This window comes from Malania oleifera, chromosome 3 (assembly GCF_029873635.1).
Source record: "Malania oleifera isolate guangnan ecotype guangnan chromosome 3, ASM2987363v1, whole genome shotgun sequence".
Lineage (NCBI taxonomy): Eukaryota > Viridiplantae > Streptophyta > Magnoliopsida > Santalales > Ximeniaceae > Malania > Malania oleifera.
This window is the reverse complement of record NC_080419.1, coordinates 124,753,340-124,780,029: the sequence shown is the minus strand read 5'-3', so window position 1 is coordinate 124,780,029 and position 26,690 is coordinate 124,753,340. Positions and strand designations below refer to the sequence as shown.

Sequence of the window (26,690 nt, the reverse complement as noted above, 5' to 3'; positions counted from 1 at the left end):
TTTGCTCAACAAATTAGTATCAAAGCTTTTGGTTACAATGACTGAGATTTCTTCTACAAAGTTCGACATTGTCAAGTTCGACAGATCAGGAAATTTCGGACTTTGGCTGAGAAGGATTAAGGACTTGTTGATGCAGCAGGGTATAGTGAATGCATTATATAGAAAACATGGATAACATGAGATAGAAATAATTGGAAAAAAAGGCTATGGCGACTATCAAGTTTTGTCTAGCTGATGATGTGATGTATCACGTCATGGATAAGGAATCGTCGGCGATAGTTTGGCTGAAACTGGAGAGTCGGTATATGTGTAGTAACAGGGAAAAAAATAATAATAATAATAAATTTTAATTTAAAAATATATATAATAATAATAAAATAATAAAATAAATTAATTAATTAAATTAACAAGTAAAATGAATAGTATGATAAGGAACAAATATATATATATATAAATATTAAAGCATGTATATATATATATATATGTGTGTGTGTGTGTGTGTGTGTGTATATATATATATAAAGTATAAAAGCTTCTTCAAGAAGCTACACTTTAATAAATGTTTACTATTATATATATATATATATATATATATATATATATATATATATATATATATAAAATAACACAAGCTTCTTTAAGAAGCTTTGAAAGTAAAATCCAAATTGAATTGGATTTTTTTGGTGGGTGTGAGTTCATTCTCTCTCTCTCTCTCTCTCTCTCTCTCTCTCTCTCTCTCTCTCTCTCTCTCTCTCTCTCTCTCTCTCTCCTACGACTCTCTCTCTCTTCGATTCCAGGCTAGTTTTACGCCGGATCGACAAACCGAAGCCACCACGACGCTCCTGGCGAAGTTCTCTACAAGTCTGCCAGAGCGGATCGTCAGGAAAATAAAGTTGGATTTTATCCCAAATCCAAGGTAAGGCTTTATATTCAATATTTGGATTTTTGACAGTTGAAGAAAGTGATATACGCGTAAAAATATTGAACTTTAATACTGAAAATTTTCAGTTCCAGGGTGTTGATTGGGAACGTTGGGAATCATCCCTAAGTTGAGGTAAGACTTTTTAAGTCGAATTTGACTTAGTGGTAGTTATAGAAAATGTTGTACGTACGAAAATACTAAATTTTAACTCTGCGAGTTTTCATTTTCAGGGTGTTGAGTTGAGAACCTTATGGATACGGGGAAGATTTTCTTAGGGACTTTTCAGGAATTAGGTAAGGGGATAAACTAAGCTAGTTTTGTTTTGAGAAAATGTATGTATATATATGTAGCATCTGGTTTCAGGAAAAATAAATATATTTATATATATGATTTATATTTGGAAAATACTGTTTAAATGATGATATGTTGAATACGTAGAAAATTTGTTTAGTGTGGCATGAGTATAAATATGTTGTAAAATACTGTTTTTTTTTTGGAATGGGGACAATATGGATTTCTATGATGGAAAATCGACGTACGGGCCGAGATATTTTTATATGTATATGTGATTTGCCGGCGTATGGGCCGTGCTATGTGGATGAGATTTGCCGGCGTACGGGCCGTGCTATGTGATTTGCCAGCGTACGAGCTGTGCTATGTGATTTGCCAGCGTACGGGTTGTGCTATGTGATTTGCCGGCGTACGGGCCGTGCTATGTGGTTTGCCAGCGTACGGGCTGTGCTATGTGATTTGCCGGCGTACGGGCCGATGATTTTTATGATACACGTATATATGTGAAATGATATGATTGATGTGAAAATAAATGATATGAGATATTTATGTATCACGGTTTTAGTATATGTATATGATATCAGAACCTGGTTGACTTGGTCTAGGCTAGCACTTGCACGGTACCGTTGCTATGTGTCCATGGTCCTCGTGATCATGATATCTGTGTTAACGCCGCTGTACGAATTGGTGTGAGATTGGATGGTCGATGTGGTTATTTTCAAGAAGTGTGCTGTTATCGCCCCTGGTGTACGGACCAGTCTGGGTAGACCCATCGGACCTACAGACTAATGTTTGACTTGGCAGTGGTCGGCCAACCATTGTCAGGTCCCGCCTTCAGGCCACACAACCCAGTCATGTGGGGGTAATACATGATAACAGCCAGCTAACCTACCAGGGTTGTTTCTATGTTATTATTATTATGATATGAGATGAGAAATGTTTATGAAAATGCAGTATGTTCTGCCATGTTTTGATATGCATATGTTTTCCCAGATTTGATAAACAGTATTAAATATGTTATGTATGGTATATATAGAACACAGAATACTCATGTTGCCACACACTGGTATTAGTTTATTTCCCTTACTGAGAGGTGTCTCACCCCTAAATCTTATACATTTTTCAGGAGCCCCTGATAGGAGAGCAGGAAAAGCCCCGCTGATCTAGATCAGTTGTTTGCCCTCTTTGGAAGGGTAAGTTTTTGGTAGGGACAGTTAGGTTTTGTGGGGATTGTCCCTAGATTTCATTTTTGAGATGTATATACTGTGAGATAGTAATTGTAGTGACTCTGGTATGTGTTATGCACATTATGATGAGATGTATATGATTTTATACTTTCTGCTGCATAGGCTTCTACTGTATGTTTTGTTATATCCCTGGTGCCCATGGGCCCAGGTGGATTGTGACCTGCTGAGTTGGAATGTATGATGTGATGATAATTTATTTATATAAAAATATATATATATATATATATATGTGAAAAAGGAGCAGGTCGTTACAGTTGGTATCAGAGCCTAGGTTGCTAGGTTCTGTAGACTTTAGAGTGCAGTAGGAACAATACCAGAGTTTAGGAAATGATTTGAGGTTTTGTTCTACAGTCTAGAAGCAGGACTTCCGTGGTAGTTTCTGTGTTTTTCCTGGGGTGACGATTTCAGGAAAACCATAGTAAGCTATTGTCGGGTTGTGTTCCTAGAATGTAGGACTGGGGATTAACAATGAGTTAGAAATGTTGAGATGAGTGGTGAGGATAGGTGGGTAAATTATGAGGATAGGATTACTGAATTGCAACTGCTATTTTCCAAGATGGATCCAGAAGGAAATAGTGCCCATGCGAGTGGCAGTGATGGAGCAGGACCATCAGGTACAGTTAGGACCGACTCTGATGCGGTATTACGTAGCGTGGCTCAGCAGGTTATGGCTAAGATTGCTAGGAGCTCGAGGGAGCAGAGTGGTCCATCTACAGGCCATGGGTGCACTATAGAGAAATTTACAAAGATGAATCCTCCGTCGTTCTCAGGTGGAGTTGATCCTGTAGCCGCTGAGAACTGGATGCAGGAGATTGAGAAAATCTTGGTTGTGCTGCAATGTACTGAGGAACAGAGGATCCTCTTTGCCACCTATAAATTGACAGGAGAGGCTGAGAGGTGGTGGACTGCGGTGAGACTATTAGAGCAGCAGAGGGTGACTCCAATAGCTATGACATGGGACCGGTTTAAAGATCTATTCTTTGACAGATATTTTCCAGCTACTGTGAGGGAGGCTAAGGTAGAAGAGTTCCTGAGTCCGAAGCAGGGACAGTTATCCGTCCAGCAGTATGCAGCACGTTTTATCGAGCTCTCTTGATTTGCCCCATACATTGTTCCTGATGAGGTGAAGAAGGCGAGGCAGTTTGAGAGAGGCTTGAGGCGGAGTATATTTAGGCAGGTGGTGGTGCTGCGGATCCAGGACTTCGCTGAGTTGGTCGACAGGGCGGCCTTGGCAGAGATTGGTGAGCATCTTGATGCGGATAAGCAGGGATAGAGGAAGAGATCTGCATCTACGAGCTACCAGCAAGGTCACAGGCTGGGTCAGTGGAGGAGAGGTAATCATGGTAGAGGGCGGAGACAGGAGATAGGAGGACGCCAGGTGCAGACAGGACAGGGTCCTCCAGTTTGTCAGACTTGTGGTAGGAGGCACTGGGGAGAGTGTTGAGCTGGTGGTGTAGTGTGCTACCGCTACGGTAGATCGGGACATATAGTGCGAGATTGTCCTACCCCTCCAGATGCAGCTCCAGTGTGCTATCGTTGTGGTAGATCGGGGCACATGGTACGAGACTGCCCTACTCCACCAAATGCAGTTCCAGCTCCTAGGCTATACCGGGGAGGTTATCAGGAACCACGGGGGGGCCAGCAGAGGAATACGGCTCCAGCCAGGGTGTTTACTCTGACGCCGGGTGAGGCTGAGGCGTCAGGTGACGTGGTGACAGGTATGGTCATTATGCTTTCTTTTAAAGTTATTGCATTATTTGATTCAGGAGCTACACACTCGTTTGTGTCCTTGGGGTGTATTAAATTATGTGAGGCTGAAACACAATCATTAGATGTTGAACTGTTGGTATCTACACCGACTGGGTCGGTAATGAGGTGTGGTAGGGTACTCCGCAACTGCCCAGTAGAGATTCAAGGGAAAACATTGTCTGTTGATTTGATGGTGTTAGACATGCATGGGTTTGACGTTATATTTGGCATGGATTGGCTAGCGGCTAATTTTGCCAGCATAGATTGTTGTGCACGAGAGGTGATATTTAGACCCCCGGGGGAAGCAAAATTCAAGTTTGTAGGGTCGCATATACAATCCTCGCCTCAGCTAGTTTCAGCTATTCAGGCCAGGAGACTACTGCTGAGTGGTTGTCAAGGGTTTGTGGCGGTTGTGAAAGAGATGTCAAAGAATGAGTCGAAACTTGCTAGCACGCTTGTAGTGAAGGAGTTTGTGGATGTTTTTCCAGATGAGTTTCCAAGCTTGCCACCCGACCGTGAGGTGGATTTCTCTATTGATCTACCTCCCGGTACAGCGCCGATTTCTAAAGTACCTTATCGAATGGCGCCAGTGGAGTTAGCAGAATTGAAGAATCAGTTGCAAGATCTGCTAGATAAAGGCTTCATACGGTCCAGTGTATCTCCGTGGGGAGCTCCAATTTTATTTGTGAAAAAGAAAGACGGGACTATGAGGATGTGTATAGACTATAGGGAGATAAATAAAGTGACAATCAAGAATAGGTATCCTCTACCCCGTATCGATGATTTGTTTGACCAGCTCCAGGGTACACGGGTGTATTCGAAGATTGACCTCAGATCTGGCTACCATCAGGTGAAGGTGAAAGCAGAAGATGTCTCAAAGACGGCCTTCAGGACTAGGTATGGGCATTACGAGTTTCTAGTGATGCCGTTTGGTTTGACGAATGCTCCTGCGGTATTTATGGACTTGATGAATAGAGTCTTCCACCAATACCTGGACCAGTTTGTTGTTATTTTTATTGATGATGTACTGCTCTATTCTATGAACTATGAGGAGCATGAGACGCACTTGAGGCAGGTTTTGCAGACACTTCGGGAAAAGAAGTTGTACGCCAAGTTCAGTAAATGTGAATTTTGGCTAGAGAAGGTCGTGTTCTTGGGGCATGTTGTATCTGGAGGCGGTATTTCTGTGGATCCTAGCAAGATTGAGGCTGTAGTGAATTGGGCTAGACCGAGAAATGTCCAGGAGATCAGGAGTTTCTTGGGACTAGCAGGCTATTACCGTCGTTTTGTTGAGGGATTCTCAGCTTTGTCAGGGCCCTTGACAGGATTGACGAGGAAGAATGTTAGATTTGAGTGGGACGATAGTTGTGAGCAGAGTTTTCAGGAGCTGAAGCAGAGCTTAAGATGTTACAATATGTCCAAGTCATTGATGAACAAGTTGTATCTTAAGCAAAAACTGTATGAGCTTAAGATGTTAGAGGGTTCGGATATGAATCAATACATCAACGTATTTAATAAGATTATCAATGATCTGAAGCGGGTTGATGTGAAGTTCGAAGATGAAGACAAGGCGTTGATGCTGTTGAATTCCCTACCTACGTCTCCTATGTATGATAACTTGGTTATAACTATGAAATTGGGAAAAGAAACTATGGAATTGGAGGATATCACGAGTTCTCTTTTGAGTTTTCATCAGAGGAAGGAGGCCAATGATGAGAATTCACAAGGTGAAGGGATTGTGGTGAAGGGTAATCACGAAAGTGGGAGAAGCAAGTTTTGAAACGGACTAAGTAACAATAAGGCTCAGTCCAATTCCAAAAAGAAGAAAGATGCACAGTGTTTTAAGTGCGGGAAATAAGGACACATAAAATCGGATTGTCTAGATATGAAGAAGGGGAATCCAAAAAATAAAGAGGGTTCATCAAAATCGGCGAATGTAGTGGAAGAAGGAGACTTAAAGAGCAGTGATGGTGATATGCTTCCAATTTTATCGGGTTTAGATCGTCTCATGGATTCTTGGATCTTAGATTTGGCATGCTCCTATCACATGACACCAAACAAAGAGTGGTTCGCCACTTATAGGTTGGTAAATCCCTGGTTCTATTCTGATGGAAAATGATGTTTCATGCAAAATTGTCGGAATAGGGAGGATCAAAATGTTTTATGGTGTTGTGAGAACATTATGTGATGTTAGGCATATACCGGAGTTAATGAAGAATTTGATTTCATTTGACACTTTAAACTATAATAGGTTAAGTTACAAGTCTGCAAATGGGGTAATGAAGGTGAGTAAGGGCGTTCTAACCGTGATGAAGAGGCAGAAATTACTAGGGAATATCTATACACTGCTAGGTACCATAGTTATAGGTGGAGCTGCAGTTGCAGAGTCTGAGTCAGATAGTACTATCTTGTGACGTATGCGGTTGGGGCATATGAGTGAGCATAGGATGATGGAGCTTCATAAGAGAAATATTTTGAAGGGTTTCAAAACATGCAAGCTGAATTTATGCAGGTATTGTGTGCTTGGGAAATAGAATAGGGTGCAATTCATGACAGCCACAAACAAATCAAAGGAAATTCTTAACTACATTCATTTAGATGTCTAGGGGCTGGTAAGGGTAGCATCACGAGGAGGACATATGTACTTTGTGAGTTTCATTTATGATTACTCACGAAAAGTCTGGCTGTACTTCATGCGGCACAAGTTAGTGACATTTTCCAAGTTCAAATTGTGGAAAACTAGACCGGGAGAAAGATTAAATGCCTATAGTCAAACAATGGAACTGAGTACACTAATTCAAGATTCAAGGAGTTATGCAAGCAGTATGGCATTAGGATACATTTCATAGTACACAAGACACCACAACAAAATGGTGCGGCGGAAAGGATGAACCGAACTATAGTTGAAAGAGTTCGGTGTCTCAGGTTGAATGCAAGGCTTGCAAAGAACTTTTGGACGGAGGCAATAAATATGACATGTTTCTTAATTAATAGATTACCAAGGGCATTACTGGATAGGAAAGTTGCAGAGGACGTGTGGACAGGTAGCACGATAGACTACTATGATTTGAGAGTGTTTGGATGTCCAGCCTATGTGCATGTTTCTAGTGAGGAGAGATCAAAACTTGATGCAAAGTCTAGACAGTGAATATTTTTGGGGTATTAGAAAGGGGTGAAAGGGTTCAAGCTGTGAGATCCAAAGGATGACAAGGTGGTGATAAATAGAGACGTGGTTTTGGATGAGAAAACCATGTTACGGCGTACTCAGTAAGAATAAAAAGAGAAACAGGTGCAAGAAAACAGCAGCAAAAATGAGCATGTGGTGAAGGTGGAGATAAAGGCTCATTACAAAGATGATAATGTTCAAAATGCAAGGAGTTCGATAGACCCAGACCCACAATCGGGCCAACCCCCAAGTATCGCTATAGACAGACCCAGACGCACTATTAGGCCAACCCCTAGGTATAGATTTGATGATTTGGTTTCTTATGCACTTATTACTAGTAGCAAGGATCCTACAAAAGGCGGTGCACAGCCAAGAGAAAAGTAGATGGATAGGTGGTATGGTGGAGGAAATGGAGTCTTTGCATAAAAACCAGAAGTGGGAGTTGGTGGATCTTCTAGAGGGAAAGAGAGCGATATGTTGCAAATGGCTGTATAGGAAGAAAGAAGGGGTATCAGAAAAAGAATGAGAAAAGTTCAAGGTTCGATTAGTAGCAAAGGGTTACTTACAAAAGGAAAGGGGGTTGATTATGATGAGATCTTATCCCCTAAGGTCAGACACACTTCCATTAGGGCAGTGTTGGGATTTGTTGCGCATTTCGACATGCATTTGGAGCAGATGGACGTAAAGACAACATTTTTCCATGGCAATTTGGAGGAGCTGATTTACATGGTACAACCAAAAGGGTTCAGTTAGCCTTGGACAGGAGCACTTGGTCTATAAATTGAGGAAATCATTATACAGGTTGAAGCAATCTTTAAGGCAGTGGTACAAACAATTTGACTCCTACATGATCCAGATTGGCTACATTAGATGTGAGTATGATTAATGTGTTTATGTGAAGAGTCTGAATGATATTTCACTTATTTTTCTATTGATTTATATGAATGACGTGCTGATTGTTGCGAGAAGTATGACTCGGGTCAATCAGTTGAAAACTCTATTGAGTAAAGAATTTGACATGAAGGATTTGGGTGCGACCAAGAATATTCTTGGGATGGAGATTCGTAGAGACAAAGCTTCAATGAGATTGTGGTTATCTTAGGGTAGTTATGTTGAGAGGGTGTTTGAGAGGTTTAGCATGAATAATGCAAAATCGGTGAGTACATCGTTGGCAAATCACTTTAGATTGTATATTGTCCAGTTCCCAAAGACAAATGATGGTGTTCATGACATGTCAAAGGTCTCATATGCAAGTGCAATGGGGTGCATGATGTATGCTATGGTATGTACAAGACCAAATCTGGCATAAGCTGTCAGTGTGGTGAACAAGTTTCTTTCAAATCTGGGTTGATAGCATTGAGATGCAGTCAAGTTGATTTTCAAATACTTGAGGGGTACTATAGACTATGACATCATGTTTAAAAGGCAACAGAGTGATCCTTTAGTTGTGGGATATGTGGATGCAGACTATGCAGGGGACTTGGATGACGGGAGGTTCACCACAAGGAATGTGTTCACTCTTGTGGGAGGGCCTGCTTATTGGAGGTTCATGGTTTAGTCTCTAGTTACACTATGTACAACTGAGTCAGAGTATATGACGATGGCCGCAACTGCTAAGGAAGCGTTGTGGCTTACATGATTGGTCAAGAAGCTGGGGTATTCAGTAAGGTGGAGTTCAGTTGTATTGTCATAGTCAGAGTGCCATCTATTTGGTGAAGAACCAGGTGTATCGTGCAATGACCAAGCACATAGATGTGCGGTTTCATAAGATCAGGGAATTGGTTGCTTTTAGTGAACTACTGCTTGAGAAAGTTCACACGTTTGAGAATGCAGCATATATGTTGAGAAAGTTTGTTACCACAAACAAGTTCAAGCATTGCTTGGACTTGATCAACGTCTCCAGTTGCTAGATGGGAGACGTCCCAACCTATTATCCTAGGTGAAGTTGCGAGTTATGCTTTCATATTTCTCCTAAGGAGTGAATATTCGCCAAGGTGGAGATTGTTAGAGTATGTGACTCATATTTAGTGGAACACATGCACAGGGAAAACATATTGAGGAAAAACAACGAAGTTGGGCTGCAGGAAGAAACAATCGACGGTTACATCGACAGTTTAGCCTTTGGAAGAAATTATTGATGTTTTTCCTGAAACTATCGATGGTTTCAATCTCAGTAAGAAGTTGTCGACAGTTTTAGCAATCCATCAATGGTTTTGTTTGACACTATTTTTGAATTTTGAATTAGGAAGATCAGAAGTTGGGGATTCGGAGGCAAAACCTCCGGAATTGGTATACGGGTATTTAGGGAACTTTCTAATTCTTTGTATGTGTAGGGTTATCATATAAACAATGTTGTAACTCTGGTTTGTTGATGATAGTGAATTTTAGCCGCTTGTTCCCATGGACGTAGGCACATTGCCGAACCACGTAAACTCTTGTGCCAATTGTTTATTTGCTTTCCTTTATTATCCGCGTGTGATTGTGTTTTTCTTTTTGTTCATGGTTGGTTGTTACATTGCACAATCTAAGCGGTTTTTTCGCTACACATTGATTTGCACAACAGAGCTTGTTTAACTCAAATTTCGTAACATAAATTTAGTAAAGAGGTAAAAGTGAGCACCAATATGCTAGTTTGATGGAGGTAAGAAAATATTAAGATAGTATTTCATGTCTTATTAAATAGAGTGCTAAGAATTTGTTTGGACAAAAAATTTTGCTTGCAGAAAGGAAAGGTAAGGGAAAGAAACAGAAACTAATTTTCCTTTATATTTTCTTTACATGTTAAATTTTATCAAATATAAAAATTTATTTTAATATGACTAATAATTATTAAAAACTAAATATTAGTAGTCAGTAAAAATAAATTTTTCATTATAAATTTGATATGTTTTGTATTTTATTTATCTCTTTTCTTAATTAAATATGAAAATATGGATTCTTTACTCTCTCTCTCTCTCTCTCTCTCTCTCTCTATATATATATATATATATATATTTTAATACTTTTTAAATTCTAAAAAGAGACTAAGTGTATCTTATTTTTCAGGTATAAAAAAAAACAAATCGTTCAGTAGTATTAAGGGCCATCAATTCGGTCATTTTATAAATGATAAACGTTCACTTTGGATTGGATTTGCTTACAAATTTAATAAATAAGTTTGAGCTCGACTCCAATCAGATTTCTCTGCCTCATGGGCAAGGTGTCAACGCCACGAAATTCCACGTTGTATGGAATCGATGGGCGTCGTCGTTTCTGTTGCTCCATTGAGTGTACGACTCTACAGTGGAAAGTGGGAACAGCTTCAAGTTGATCAAACAAAATAATCATCTCTCGCAGAGACTCGGTCTCACTCAATGATGCTGGGATTTATCTCACTTTCCTCCAAATGCACCCGTCTCAGGAACTTCACCTCAAAACGATCACCCCATTCAATCCTCTACATTTCCCCATTACCCTTTTCCTACTACTCATTTCTTTACAATTCAACCAATTCATCTCCGCATCAACCCCAGATCACTTCTCCTATTTCTTCGACTCTTTTTAGTTTATCCGACTCTTGTCCAAAACACTCCAACTCCAATCCGACTCGAACCGCTAACGGGTCTTCGTTTTTTCGCTTTCCCGATTTTCATGAAAGGTTTTCGGGGTCCAAAATTACTGCATACCGGTTTCTCTCATCTGGGTATTCGCCAAATCGCACCATTGTTGGGAATTTCAAACGATTTGGCTCTGGTTTTGTCAGGAATTTTAGTAGTGAATCGGATAGAGAGTCCATAAACTATGACGTTGTTATTGTGGGAGCGGGACCCGCGGGATTATCGGCAGCTATTCGGCTGAAGCAGATGTGTCGCGAAAGAGATGTTGATTTATCCGTGTGTGTCGTCGAAAAAGGTGCTGAAGTGGGTAGGTTTGCAATGCTCCTCTGATGGATTTTGATTTCATATATATTTTTTGTAATGCTTAGAAGTCACCAAATTAAGTCCTTTTTTAGGACTAGAACTCAACAACTCGCTCATGTAATATAGTTATTGGCGATATTTGTTATACTAATTTCTGTTTTGGGTTTTTTTTGTGCTTAATTGTATTGTTGTGTTTATTTATTTATTTATTAATTTCCGTTTTGGGTTGACTTCTGGCCTCTGCTTTGTGTATTCTTCTTTCTCTTTATAAAATGCTTCTTCTCCTGTTAAAAAAATAGTGTGCTGTCAGTCTGTCACAATGAATGATTCTATGGAGATTTACATGGGTTTGGAACAACCTCGAGAGGGTTTGTTGATTAAATGTGTGGTCCTTGAGGAGAAGTTTTTGTATGCCGTCTGCCAAGCACAGAATGCCATATAATACATTTTTACTTGTGAACGAGGAAGCAGGTCGACCTTGTGATTCCTACAGCCACAATGTGAAAAACTCATCACAGGATGTTATTTTGATTAGTTGGTGGCATGAAGGATGTGGGCCATGTGGCACCACTCCTTGATGTGTCTGTACCACTGGAACCTCTATTTAGGAAATTGGATAAATGTTATGTATGTACTGTTTTAGCGATTATGGTAACCTACCTATTGTAATAAGATTTCTTACCTTTGAATTCCAACTTTTGTGTTCAACCGCTAAGACCTGTAGCTCCTATATACTTCCTTGGAAATTATCTTGTAAAAGGAAAAAATTATGGAAAATTTTGGAATATTTGTATCTGAAATGTCGATGTTGGTTTGATTAACCAGTAACACTAGATAGGAGGACAATTATGTGTGGAGGCAACTTAGCTATATATTGCAAAGAGGGAGAGTTTAAAGAGATAAAGTTGGGGAGGCTGTGAATGTTGGTTTTGCTATGTTCATTCTTGTCTCATGGTTTCTTGTTTTGGGTATGTAAGGGCACAACACAAGTGCATATGATACCATCAGGTGATTCAAAAGATGGCAATAAAGAGTGTATCAAAATCTCTTTTGTTTTGGAGTTTATATAGAGAAAAAACAATTATGAGATGTTGATATCACTTGTGTTGTAGAAGCACACCGTTAAGCTGCTCAATTCTAGAGATACATGCAGTAGCAGCAGCAATGGTGATAACAGAACTGCAGCAAAGGTACTCAATTCTAGAGATACATGCAGCAGCAGCAGCAATGGTGATAACAGAACAGCAGCAATGGTACTGCCCAGGGGGAGATAGGAGAAATAGAGGAGAGGTGAGGGGAAGAAGGAAGAGGAAGAGAAAGAGAGCAAGAAGTAGATACAATGGGGGGAAACGCACACTCATCTCTCAATTACAAGAAGTTGAGAAGAAATTTCACATAAACCCCTTAAGATACATGGAATTACAAATAAAGCACAAACAATCCCCAAACCACACATAAGCCTACTACAAATAAACTGAACACATATTGGTTTAGGACCCAACAGTCGCTTGACCCTATTCATTGAATCTGTCTCCAAATTGCACCAAAGTGACCTAGGCAATTACCTACTTTCCATCCTACATCATATTCCCCCTTCTTTTTTTTTTTTTTGGTTTTTTTAATGAACAAGGAATTATGTTAGAAGAGAAAATAATATACCACAAGAAAAAAAAGTTGAATGAGAAATCCTCCTTCCACAAAAAGAAAACAAGCTACAAGATCATAAAAAAAATGAAAACAACCCAATGAAGCAAAGCCAACCATTTCCACTGTAAGTCTTCTAGAGAAATGTGCCAAAGAATCCACTTGCGGACTCCCACTGCAAAGCATGATAAACCACTCTACTCCAAGCAAATTGTTAGTAGTAGACACACTGCATGTTATTGTGTGCACCGCCACAAGGCTTTCTTGTTCTTCCCTTGCCAAACCCTTTAAACATTAGTACGAGAAGCCTTCAATGTGGAGGCAAACCCAGTTTTCGCTGAAAATGCCAAATAATTAATTCCAGATGGCCACAGTGAAGGGGCAGTGGAGAAACAAACATGAGCAAGTGACCCCACTCCTCAAACAAAGGACACAAACATCTAGAGATAGGGCATTAGTAGGTGTTCTCTTCTGAAGCAAGTCATTGGTGTTGATTTTCTCAAGTATCACAGTCCAAATAAAAGCTTTTATTTTTTAGGGAACTTTAGCTTTCCAAATTACAAGGTAAAGGAGCTGCATTAGGATAATGGGCTAGATAGGAAAAATGGAAAAGAAAGACTTACTAGAGAATTTCCTAGAAGGATCAAGCTCCAAACCATTTTATCACTTCCCAAATAAACATGAAAAGAGTTGAGCAAGTTGGTCAAGAGAGCCTACTCATTAATCTCTCTCTCATTTGGATTTTTTCCAAAATGGAAATCCCAAGAAGCCCCTCCTCCTGCCAATTGCCAAAGGAGAAAAGCAGAAATTAGGGTTTGATGAAGATTTGATAATTGTTAGATTATTGCTTCACCTAAAAGCATAAGCTATTCAATTGTGGGCCAACAATGTATATCAAGCTTTAAAACACCCATGCACATGCAGCCTGATAGCACGTGGAGAGATAAACAAATGATAACACCCGTTACAGGGAATGCAATACATTTTTAAACGCCATAAAATAAATTCGGGCAACAAGACTAGAACCTAGGACCCTTGATAACCAACTTTGATACCATGTTAGATTATCACTTCACCTAAAAGCTTAACCTACTAGCCTGTGGGCCAACAATGTATATTAAGCTTTAACAATAATCAAAAGACTAAAGGATATGCAAGAGCTAGAGGCACCTCCCCACCCAAAAGCCCAAAAACAAATTCTCTCCCCATTACCCATCTTATATTGGGCTTTAGGAAGAAAATGATGATATATCTAAGAGACAAACTTCCTAGGACTAGAATAAGTAAAATTAACTCCCACTTTAGCATCTTCCCCATTTTGTAGCAGATCAAATTTGTTGTGAATTATGTTATGCTAAAGAGAATTAGTCCTAATTGAAAACACCATAACCATCTCCTCACCAAAGAGATGTCTTTGAACACAAAATTACCTAGACCCAAGCTTCTGCCCTCTCCCAATCAACAAACACATACTTTTGGATCTAGTCTCAGTCTTCCAACCTATAAGATGGTCTTTGCTCGACTTACCATCACTTGACCACAAAAAATTCCACATTAAATTTCAAGCCTTTGCACCACTCTGGGCGAAGGACAGATAAGCGTGGATTTGTATTGCAATCCCCTAAAGTGATGAATGCTCCTTCCACCCATTTGATCTCTTAGCTACTCTTTTAGTAGCTATTTCCTCTGTTCTTCTTTGCTATCAGAGAAAAAATGGGAGTAGGAAGTAAGAAAGATCAGTTTTGTCCTTGCATATCAAGTTTTAAAGAAACACAATATTAGAGATTAAAAGGTGAAAGTGCACTCACACTTGTTGACCAATGGACAAATAAATTGAAGTGAGCTATATTGGATCAACATATGATGATGCTGCGTTTCTTGCAGTTTTTTTTTATGTGTGTGGGCATAGTTGACTAATGTTTAAGTCACAAACTCAGAATCTTGTGTAAGACCCACTTCAAAAAATTGAGATCTAACGTGCCATGTGTTCATTCTTAGTCGATGATGTTCAAAGAAACGGTGGCAAGGATTGTTTGGGCACCATGGGAAGCTAACTCCAAGCTTAGGTAGTAATTGTAGAAGTTACCGTTCACAACACATTGTAGTTGTTTTTGTGGTTCATATTATATATTATTTTCATAGCTACTCCTATAGTCAGGGCTAGTGATATTACTTGTGTATCTCTATTTTGTTTTGGCCACAATATGAACATACAACTAATATTAGATGCAGCCAAGGGTTGAGATCAGTCATTAATAGGATCTTTTTAGGCTTTATTCTATTATTATTTGAATATATGAAAGCTTTGCAAGTGGCGTTTTCCTGGTCTAATGCTGCGAAGAGGTTTTTCCCTTCTTGCCTTTAGTTTAGTTAACCTCAAAGCTTGAGCTATAGATTATAGACCAACAATTTATATCAAGCCTTAACACTTCTCCACACATGCTGCCTAGTTGGTGGTTGCACTTGGAGAGGTTAATGGGCAATGAATAGCCCCTGTAGTGGAAATGATGATACTTATATTAGGATAATTTAGCATATGGAAGTAACATGGACAACAAGAATTGGACCCATGACTTTCTGGAAACTAGCTTTGGTGCCGTGTTGAGTCACCACGGAATCCAAAAGTTTGGGCTATTAGATTATAGGCCAATGATGTGCATCAGGCCTGAACACTTTTTGAGAAACATAGGCTTCAATGGAGTTAAGATGTCATTTTTCCTGCCTTTGAATCTTTTAATGCTTGTGTTGGACCTGCTTTTTAGTAATACAAGAAATTTCATTAATGAAAGAAAGAGCAGTTCCAACTGTTAATGGTTATTTTGGTCATTTAGCATTATTAGCATGTGCTAGAGTTATGCTTGTAATTGTGAGTAAGGGTATTATGGTCATTGGCATGTACTTGACATATATTATAAGTAAAGGGAGAGATCTATTATTGAGACTAGGTTTTTCATTTTACCCTATTATTCAACATGGTAGTAAATCAAGATCCGACCTAAATCCTAAGTTCATACCAAAACCAAACCCTAACCCCAAATCTACTGCTGTAGAAGGATAATCTGAGAGGTCCCAATAGCTAAGTCCAGGAGCTGCCAGAAAAACACTATAGTTGTCGGAGAATCCTAGATGTTGCTGCCCTTTCAAATACTCAAAGAAACCGATCTTTTTGGCAAAAATAACCGCATAGCTACCTACAGAAATTGTTGATCTGCTGCTCTCTGAAAATTCACAGCTGGAGAGCGTTGCATGTGCTGCCAGATGCCAGCCGGAAGCTGGCAGCTCAAACTCCACCCTCTAGTGTGTGAGAGTGTTTTGAGCAAGAAATCTGCTACCATTTTTTCTAGAATGTTCAAATACCTCCATACATCATAATATCAAGTTGTTTGACATGTATTTTGTTTTTAAAAAATTTAACTTTTCAATTTTTTTACTTGGAGCACTTTGTTAATGGTTGTTTGGTTCTGTTAGAGGGGCTGTTTATAAGCTTCTTGGTGCTGTGGCAGCCTTATAGTCATGACTCAGTCGAGGTGGGTCACCTTGTTCGTGGTTGTTCCGGTAGTTTGGTATTGTCAAGGCTGTGTGTTGGTTTCTTAGGGCTGTGGCAGCCTTATGTTGGGTTTATTTGTGACTTGTGCCTGGTGGGTCACCTTGTTCGTGGTTGTTCTAGCTATTGATCATGTCATCACTGATCTGTGTTTGTGAGTGTAGGGATAGAGTTGCCAAATCCCTAACATATGTTTCCCTCGTCTGTCACTTGTTTGAGTGACCATGTACTGTAACTGTCTTGGGGGAGGACTATTCAAGGTTTTTGTTGTATCAAGCATCCTAACGAGCATATCATCACATTGCATCTTTTGCTCAAAAATGTAATCTTATAGTATGTATATCTTCTGGCATCTCTTCGACTAATCCTTGGGTTGATGAGTCCACTATTACAGTTAAGGGGATAGGAACAGTACATCCTACTCCCTCCACATCTCTTTCTTTTGTTTTTCATATTCCTAAATCCCTTTTCAATCTTATATCAATTAGTAAGCTTACAAAGTCACTAAATTGATTTGTAACCTTCTTTCCTAGATTTGTGGTTATTTAGGATCTGAAGACGAGGAAGGCGATTGACATAGGATGTGAGGCTTGTCAACTTTACTACTTTTGAGTCGTTCCCTCCTCCCATTTGCCTACACGACCGCTTCTACACCACTTCAAATCCATTGTCGCCTTTATTATCCATCCTTGGACAAGTTGAAATAGTTAATTCTTACCTTGAGTTTAGTGTCTAATCTTGAGTGTGAGTCTTGTCAACTGGGAAAACATCATTGTGTTCCCTTTGCTTCTTGACCCAACAAATTGGGCAGTGAGTCCTTTTAGCTAGTCCATTATGATATTTGGGGTCCTAGTCATGTCTTGTGAGCCAATCTTGTTCAGGAGATTATGCTTGCCTGTGACTGCTTGTTTTGTGTGCATGGGATAGACTACCATCATGTAAATAATATTATAGGCTTTATGCTTTGAGTTTGTGTAAGCTTTACTGCAGAATGGGAGTATGACTCCTCGAACAAGTTGATGTTTCCTAGTGTCAGAGATAAAATAGTAAATAAAGCTCCTTAGAGGAGGGTGAGTGTTCATCAGTCCTGTAAAACTCACTAGCATTTGTTAACTGTGTTTAGCCTACTTGCCTCCTTCATTAAACACATGTTTCTTACGAAGGTGTTTGTTAATGAATTATGTTGTTTCAATGTTTACCACTTTCTTTCATGAATTGCTTATTGCTTCGGCTTGTTTTACATTCAACTACTGTGAATGTGTTCTGTTGATAAATTGTGGTAATCTTTAGATGACTAGTTAAGTAAAAGTGCTTAAGCTAGCGCCGCACAACTCTTCACAAGGTGTGAAGTATTTGGCCTGTGACAATTGGTATCAAAGATTGGGTAATTTCTACGTGAATTCATTTGCCTTTGTTGTGGGATTGTGTTAAGCATTGGTAAGAGACCATGCCAATCAATATTGAGAGAATTGAAGTGCTAAAGGTGTAGGTTGATGCATCCAGCAATGTGGTCATGGAGATGGTCAAACTTGCTGAACATGTTGATGCTTTGAAGGGATCACAAAAACATCAATAGAATTTTATGGCGGAAATGTTAGAGGACCTCCACCATACTATAGAAAATTTGGAGGCTCAGATGGTGGATCTAACTGTAAAGATGAACTCGATGGTTCTTGCTATGGGAAACTTCAATTCTACGGATTATAGAAAAACAAGGGTGCCAAAACTCAAAACGTTTGAGGTAGGCTATGATACTAAGGAGTTGGAGAACTTATTAGACATGGAGCAGTACTTTCGTGTGATGAGGACCAACTTAAAATAGGTGAAAGTGACCATTGCAACAATACGTGGTTGGTGAAGCTAAGCTATGGTGGTGTACCAAGTGCTATGAAATTAAGAATGGACGCTATGTAGTTGATTGTTGGGTAGAATTGAAGAGAGAGCCCAAGGCCCAATTCTTTATTGAGAATGTTGAGTACTATTCTCGACGTCAACTAAGAGATCTTAAGCACAATGGGTCAATTAGGGAGTGTGTGAAACATTTTTCTTCTTTGATGTTGGATATTCGGGACATGTCAGAGAAAGACAAGCTATTATATTTTCTTGAGGGGTTGAAGCCATGAGCAAGGACAAAACTTTAGCAACAAAGAGTTCAAGGCTTGCCTACCTTATAGCTACCACAAAACACTTGATTGACTACGGTGGAGAGAGTTTCACAGTGTCTAAAGAGAGTGGCAGAGTTGGAAAGGACAAAAAGTCTTTCTAGTAGGGTAAACCCAAAAGTCGGGGAGTTGACACTAAGGCATCAATTTTCAAAGAAGCTTTGTTGCCTCGATCATTCAACACACCCAAAGGGTAAGATGATGTGTTTCTTATGTTGAGGTCGTCATCGAGTTGCCAAGTGCCTGGAAAAGTCATCATTCAATGCCTTATGAGCTTCCATTGTGGAGTGGTTACTGCAAGTGGATGAAGAAGAGGAGTAAACCCCGAGGATGGGTGCAATGCGGTTATTGAATTCTTTGGAGAGGTAGATGAAAGAGACAAGGGTTACCTAATCTAAAGGGTTAATGTTTGTGGATCTATGAATCGATGGGAAGAGCACTTGTGCTATAATTGATATTGGGGATACTTGTAATTTTGTTTCACAACATAAGCATAGAGACTCAACTTATCCTTAGAGAAGGATTCAGGATGCATGAAAGTGGTTAATTTTGCAGCTTAACCTAGTTTGGGAGTCGCCAAGCGAGTGACTGTGAAACTTGGACAGTGGGTAGGACATGCGAATTTCACAGCTGTGCCATTGGATGATTTCCAAGTGATTCTTAGAATAGAATTTTTGAAGGAGACTAAGGTGGTGCCAATGTCGTTTGGCAGTTCCCTATGTTTGATTGGAGACTAACCTTGCATGGTGCAAGCTGTTGTGAAGAAAGTAAACAATGAGAAGTTCCTTTTTACCATGCAACTCAAGAAAGGATTGAGGAGGGGGTGAACAAACATATTTTGCTACGTTGGTGGTAGATGAAGAAGTAGGCTAATAGTGGGTGCCTATTGCCATCAAAGCTGTTTTGGATGAGTATAAAGCTGTGATGCTAGACAAGTTACCTCACAACTTGCCTTCATGATGGGGTGTGGAGCAAAATGAGTTGTTACTAGGGCCGTTTGCAAAAGGGTCATATCGGATGGCGCCTCCAAAATTAGCAGAGTTAAGGAACAACTTGATGAGTTATTGGGATATATGCGTCCTTCCAAAGCATTGCTCAAAGCACCAGTGTTATTTAGAGGAAACATGATGGGAGCATGCATATGTGTGTGGACTACTGCGTGCTCAATAAGGTGATTGTGCACAAAAAGTACTCTATTCCATTGATTGTTGATTTGTTTGGTTAGCCAAATCATTCAAAGTACTTCACCAAACTTGACTTGAGGTCAAACTACTATTAGGTGAGGATAGCTGATGGGGATGTATCAAAGACAACTCGTGTGACATGGTATGGGGCATATGAGTTTTTGGTGATGCCATTTGGGTTAATGAATGCGCCAGCGACATTTTACACCTTGATGAACCAGATATTTCATGTGTAACTCGACAAGTTTGTTGCGGTATACTTGGATGACATTTTTGTCTATAGTTCCACTCTAAAGGAACATAATGAGCATTTACGGATGGTGTTCAACAAGTTGAAGGAGAACTGTCTGTATGTGAAGAAAGATAAGTGTTTTTTTTTCTTATCGAAATATAAAATTCCTTGATTATGTAATCGAGCAAGGTCATATCCAGATGGATATGGAGAAGGTGAGAGTTATTCAAGACCGGAAGATCCCAACAATAGCGAAAGAGCTGCGTTTTTTTCTTGGACTTGACAACTACTATCGAAAGTTCGTGGAGGGATATTCGAGTAGAATTGCTCCTTTGACAGAACAAGGATGGAACATAGGATTCCAGCAACGGAGTACGGACCACATCTAGGAGATGACGATTTTTCTGTTCGGCTACTCCATTATGTTGGGGAGTAGCAGGACATGAATGTTGATGAATAATGCCTTTAGAAGCCAAAAATGCTTGAAACTCAGTAGACACATATTCACCACCAAAATATGTATGTAATGTCTTAATAGAAGCAGAAAATTGATTGTCAACATACGCTAAAAACTTAGTGAAAGTACAAAAAAACCTCAGATTTACTATGATCATCAATGAAGTCACATAGTAGTAAAATTTTTCATGTGAACTAACCGGGGAAGGTCCCCAAACATCACTATAGATAAGCTCAAAACACTGAGAAGCTCTACTAGCATGCAAAGGGAAGGGAAGAGTTTTGCTTTTACCAAGTTTGCAAGAGGCACAATCAAGAGATAAAGAAGAATGTTCTTTATTACCAAGTAAACCAGAGTTCAATACATGAGATAACTTCTGAGTATTGGGATGGCCTAAATGACAATGCCATACCATACTAAGATCCAAAACATTATTACAAGCAAAATACTTAATAGAAGAAACTGGAGAACGTGCTAGAATAGGCAAAAGTAGAGGAAAGAAGCACCCCACTTTAGGTACCTTCGCGATCGGCTCCCCCATTACCTGGTCCTGCACAACACAACCATTACTAGAAAAATTAACAGCACAATCGTTATCAACTAATTGACCAATAGAAATAAGATTCGTGGAAAGCTGAGGAGCAAGAAACACATTAGTGAAATTAGAAGAGGCATCTCCGACAGCAGCTATTGGCAAACTTCCATTGGCAGTCTGAATAACAGATTGACTAGGGTAGTGGGATTATTCGCCATGTGATTAGAGGGACTCGATTCCACATACTAGAGATGAGTAGAATTGTTACCTTGGAGCCCTATAGCGGATAATGCCAAAATTAGCATCTGTTGCACCATTTTGCGTGTGTAGTAATTCGCTGGTGGAGGTGCAGGAACAAAGAAGTCACTTGAAGAAGAGCCAGGGGCCGCAAAAGTCATTGTGGGGGGGGGGGGGGGTGTACACTAACTGATGTCTAGAATGCCTGGGCCTGGCGATTTTGCGGGCGGATACGACATTCTTTGATAATGTGACCCTTCTTATTGCAATAAGAGCAAAATTTCTTGGAACAATGAGCAGCGATATGTCCATATTCTTTATAGCAAAAACACTGCAAAGTGCTAGAATGCGCAGGCGGTCCTCGTTGTTGAGCAGCATAAGCCACAGGAACAAACCCGGAACTACCATGAGATTGTGCTAGAGTAACTTGAGTACTAAGACGTTGTTCTTCACAAAGTAGCTCACCAAAACAAACATCTAGAGAAGGAACAGGAGAGCAATTTAGTAGAGACGAGCGAACAAATTCATACTTGGGGCGGAGTTTCGTAAGAAATTGACCATGACGACTAGTCTCGTGAAGATGTTGAATAATGGGAAGAGAAGCCACGGGAACATCCACAGTAACTAGATCAGAATATTCATTCCAAAGAGTTAGAAACCCCGAATAATAGTCTTGGATGGAACAATTGTTATGTTGAAACATGACACTCGCATGCTCTAACTCAAAATGATGGGCACCGTTGTCTTGATGATATACTGTTTTAAAATAAGTCCACATGGATTGAGTGGTGCGATGAGGTTGCAAGTTGGGGACAATATTTGGCTCAACCGAGCCAAGAAGCCAAGACATAATCCAAGCATCAAGCACAACCCATTAAGGACAAGCTGCGGTCTCCTAGGATTTATTAGGTTTGGGTGCACAATCCGTGCCATCAATATGATCCCAAAGATCTTTTCCCTTCAGGAAAAGTTCAAATTGAAAAGCCCACGTAGAATAATTGTTGCCCGTAAACTTGGCACACACAGGTGTGGAATCCATACTAAATAATGGAGAAAATCGAGAAGCCCAAAAAAAAAAACAGACTGTGCCGAAAGAAACAGACCACCAGAAAATCTAGAAGCCCAAAATAAACAACACTGGTACAAAGAAAAACCAAGAACAACCTCCCTGCACTAAAAATTAAATCTTTAACCAAAAAACTGCCCTAAAAATTAAATCTTGAACCAAAAACTTGCTGTGCCGAGAAGATAAGTGCCAGAAACAGCAACAAAAAACTGTTGCCTGCTTGTCGAGAGTCACAAACAGCAGCAGAAACTGGAGAAATAACTGGCAAACCAGAAACCTGCTGTGCCTGCTTGCCAAAATTCACAAGTCTGCTTGCCGAGAGTCACAAACAGCAACAGAAACTAGAGAAATAAGTGGCAAACCAGAAACCTACTGTGCCTGCTTGTCGAAAGTCACAAACAGCAACAGAAAACTGTTGCCTGCTTGCCGAGAATCACAAGGACATAGACTGGAGGAATAAATGGCAACCCTGAAACCTGCTGTGCCGATAGCCACGCAGCCACAGAAATACCGAAAGAAAAGAGAAAAATTCCAGAAGAGAAAACAAAACCACAACAGCCACGAAACCGAGAAGACAAAAAAATCGAAGGGGAAAAAAAACTAGCAGTCAGCTGACTCTAATACCATGTCAAATATTTTGTGAATGGCTGAATGAATTGACCTTGAGTTCTGTATATTATTTATAGACTTTACAAGAATGCTATACATGGAAAGTAAATAAGGTCTAGCATGATTCTAGCCCTATACAAGTAAACTATAATCTGTCAAGCCTTATACATGTAAACTAAATATATGCTTACTGTACAAAATAATGAATTGAAATATAAGGAAATAAATGTGGGCTGAAGTAAGGAAAGAAATCTTTTGCTTTGCTGTGTGCTATTCCATTGACAGCCTAAAACCTCATAAAGTTGATGGAAGAGAGCAAAGCAGAAGAAGATTGCAGGGCTGCTGGAGCCTCTTTCAGTGTCAACCAGACTATGGGAGCGTGTCTCATTGTACTTTATCACTAGTTTTCCTAGAGTGGGAGATATAGGGTCTATACTTGTGGTTATAGGTAGGTTTTTGAAGTACGATGCTTTCATATTTGTTCTGAAGTACTATTTGGCAGAGGAGATAGCACAATTGTTTTTCAAACATATTGTGAAGTATTGGGGTGTTCCCCAAGACATTATCAATGATTGAGACACATGATTCATTGGCAACTTCTGGACATAACTTTTCAAAATCCTTAGTTTGCAACTTGACATCTTTGAGTTACCACCCTCAAACAGGTGGATAGATGAAGAAATACAATGGGCTACTCGAGGAGTAATTGCTCCATTTTTGTCATTGCCAATAAGAAGAATTGGGTACAGCCTCTCGACGTGGCTCATTTTTGTTTCAATGCCCAAAAGAGTTCAACAACCAACAAAGGTCTTTTTGAGCTTGTTATAGGCCAACAACTATTGTTACCTCACACTATGGACAAAGCCTTATGAAGGAAAAAGTCCAAAAGCATACATCTTTACCAAGGAATGGAGACAGAATGCAGAGATCGCCCGAGCTTATCGGGTGAAAGCTTCCAAGTAGGTGAAGAAATGGGCAGATGAAGGGAGAAGTTCGTTACACTTTAATGTGGTGACTTGGTGCTTGTTAGGCTCCATCTTGAATAGATTAGGTCACTACGAGGTCAAAATAGGAGACTATTTCTCAAATATGAAAGACCAATCCCTATCTTGGTTAAAGTCGTGAAATCCTCTTACAAGGTTATCCTTCAAATTCGATGACGGTGAATACAATTTTTCATGTCAACTGCCTTAAGCCATTTAACGTTGGCACTGAAGATCCAAGTTGAAGTCAATTAACTAGAGCACCATTGAAAATAACGCAACTTGACAGAAGAGAAGATGAAGTCATCCTTGTATACAAACAATTCACATCATCAAGGAAGAAGCAACATGAGTTCTTAGTGAAGTGGAAAAGTCTTGGAGATAAAGAAATCAGCTGGACTTCAATGGAAGACATGTATTATTCGCGGACAAAGTTCAAGAGTACCTAGCGTCAAAGTCTATGAGGATGTTGATTGCATAAGTGGGGGAGAATGTCATGAGCCAAGTTTGTTTAAGACATTATGCTTGCACGTGATCGCTTGTCTTGGGTTCATGAGATGGGTCATCATCATGTAAATAATTTATGCTTTGAGTTTGTGTAAGCTTTAGTGTAGGATGGGAGTATGACTCCTGGGACAAGTTGATGGTTCCTTTTGCTAGAGCTAAAATAGCAAATAAAGCTTTTTAGGAAAGGGTGAGTGTTTACTAGTCTTGTAAAATTCACTAGCATTTGTTAACCGTGTTTAGCCTATTTGCCTCTGTTGCTAAACACACATTGCTTACGAAGGTGTTTGTTAATGAATTATACTGCTTCGATGTTTATCGCTTGCTTGCCATTTGCTTCATGAATTGTTTACTGCTTCCGCTTGCTTTACATTCAATTGTTGCGAATGTGTTCTATTGGTAAACTGTTGTAATCTTTGGCTAACTAGTTAAACAAACTACTAGAGCTAGTGTCGCATGACTCTTCACAAGGTGTGAGATATTCGACCCGTGACAATGTCCTAGTCGTGTCATATTGAAGTTGGGGTTTTAGTACTTTGTTACATTTGTTGATGGCTAATCTGGGATGACTTGGTTGTATTTAATAAAAGATTGTTATGAGTTGTGTAATATCTTTTGTGCCTTCTAGTCTCAAATAAGGACTCAGTTTGATATGTTGGCTTGTATGATCCATGAGTCATCTCTTGCCCACACTCCATCATAAAATGGAGTGTTGCAGAATGGGAAAACAAACATATTCTCGAAGTCCCTTGTACCTTATTGTATCAAATGAATGTCCCCAAAGTTTTGGAGACATGGCGGATGTAAATTGCTCAGGTGGAGTTAGGCTTAGTGTGTTGGCCCAAGAAATATTTATATGGTTTAAAGTAGTCTCCTAGAGCATGATTTGGTTGATTAAGTGTTGTGGTAGTTGAGTTTGGTCTCCAATGGTGTGTAGTAGATTACTCTGTATTTTATCGTCATACTCTAGTTGACAAGATTTTGCATATTGTGTATGTGGATGATATTGTGATAATTGGTGATGATGATCAAGGTATCCAAGGCCTAAAGCATTTCTATAGACCAATTTTTAGATCAAAATTTTGGGACCATTGATCATGAATTCAAGAAGTATTGAGATCTCGTACGGAAACCATCTTGGACAAAGGAGGATGTTCTTGATCTTCTAGGTGAAATTGGGCTATTAGGACCCAAGCTTGTTGATACACACTTGGATTCTAATAGTAAGTGTTAGGTTTGGTTGATTTGTTACCCAACCCAAGATGATATTGGAGGCTTGTTCGGATAGTTGAATTATCTCACAATCACTCAACTAGATCTAGATATATCTTTCACAACAAGTATTGTGATCTATTTCTTGATTATCCAAGAACAAGTTATTGAGATGCAGCAATTCACATCTTGAGATGTCTCAAAGGTGCACTTGGGAGAGGTCTCTTATATCAGGATTGGTCAAACTTATATACAAGGATTTACAAATGCAGTTTGGGCCAAGTCACCTTTCAACAGAATATCCACAGTTGCATCTTTTGGTAATTTGATTTTGTGGAAGAGAAAGAAACAAATTGTGGTGGCTAGGTGAAGTGCAGAGTCAAGGTATAGGGTCTTGGCTAACACTACATGTGAACTTGTTTGGTTGAAGAACATGTTGGAATGACTAAATTTTCCATGTTCTCGGTCTGTGGAGTTAATATGTAATAACCAAGCTTCCATTCATATTGCCTCCATCCTGTCTTCCGTGAATAAAAAAAAAACGTTGAAGTTGATTGCCATTTTGTTTGAGAGAAACTTGTGCAAAAGCTCAATACGGTCATTCATGTGAAGTTTGATTTGCAGCTTGCTGATTTATGCACTAAAGCCTTGAGTGATGCTCATGTTAAATTTATTTGTAACAAGCTAGGAGCATATAATATCTATGCTCCAGCTTAAGGGGGAGTGTTAATGGTTATTTTGGTAATTTAACATTATTAGTGTGTGCTAGAGTTATTTTAGTAAGTGTAATTTAGTAAGGATATTATGGTCATTGGTATGTACTTGATATATATTATAAATAGAGGGAGAGACGGAGACCTATCATTGAGGCTAGGTCTTCCATTTTACCCAATTATTAGACGCCAGTAAAGGAGGCAAAGAATGCCACAAAAAAGGGCAAAAAAGAACCAAATCAAGGAACTGAAAATCCTTCCAATCACACTTAGTTGAGAGAATATTAAACACTTGAATTCATGGTTGCGTACATTATGTCAACAAGTATAGTGA

General features: G+C 39.5%; 1 protein-coding gene across 1 annotated transcript in view; it reads left to right on the top strand.

Moving 5' to 3' along the window:
* Positions 1–10,509: 10,509 nt before the first annotated feature.
* The window catches only part of LOC131150965 (electron transfer flavoprotein-ubiquinone oxidoreductase, mitochondrial), a 75,381-nt gene continuing 59,200 nt past the window's right edge, over positions 10,510–26,690 (top strand). Inside the window, exon 1 of the mRNA XM_058102090.1 lies at positions 10,510–11,278. Coding sequence (XP_057958073.1) covers positions 10,729–11,278 — 550 coding nt within the window. The 5' untranslated portion in view covers positions 10,510–10,728. The remainder of the gene's footprint in view (positions 11,279–26,690) is intronic.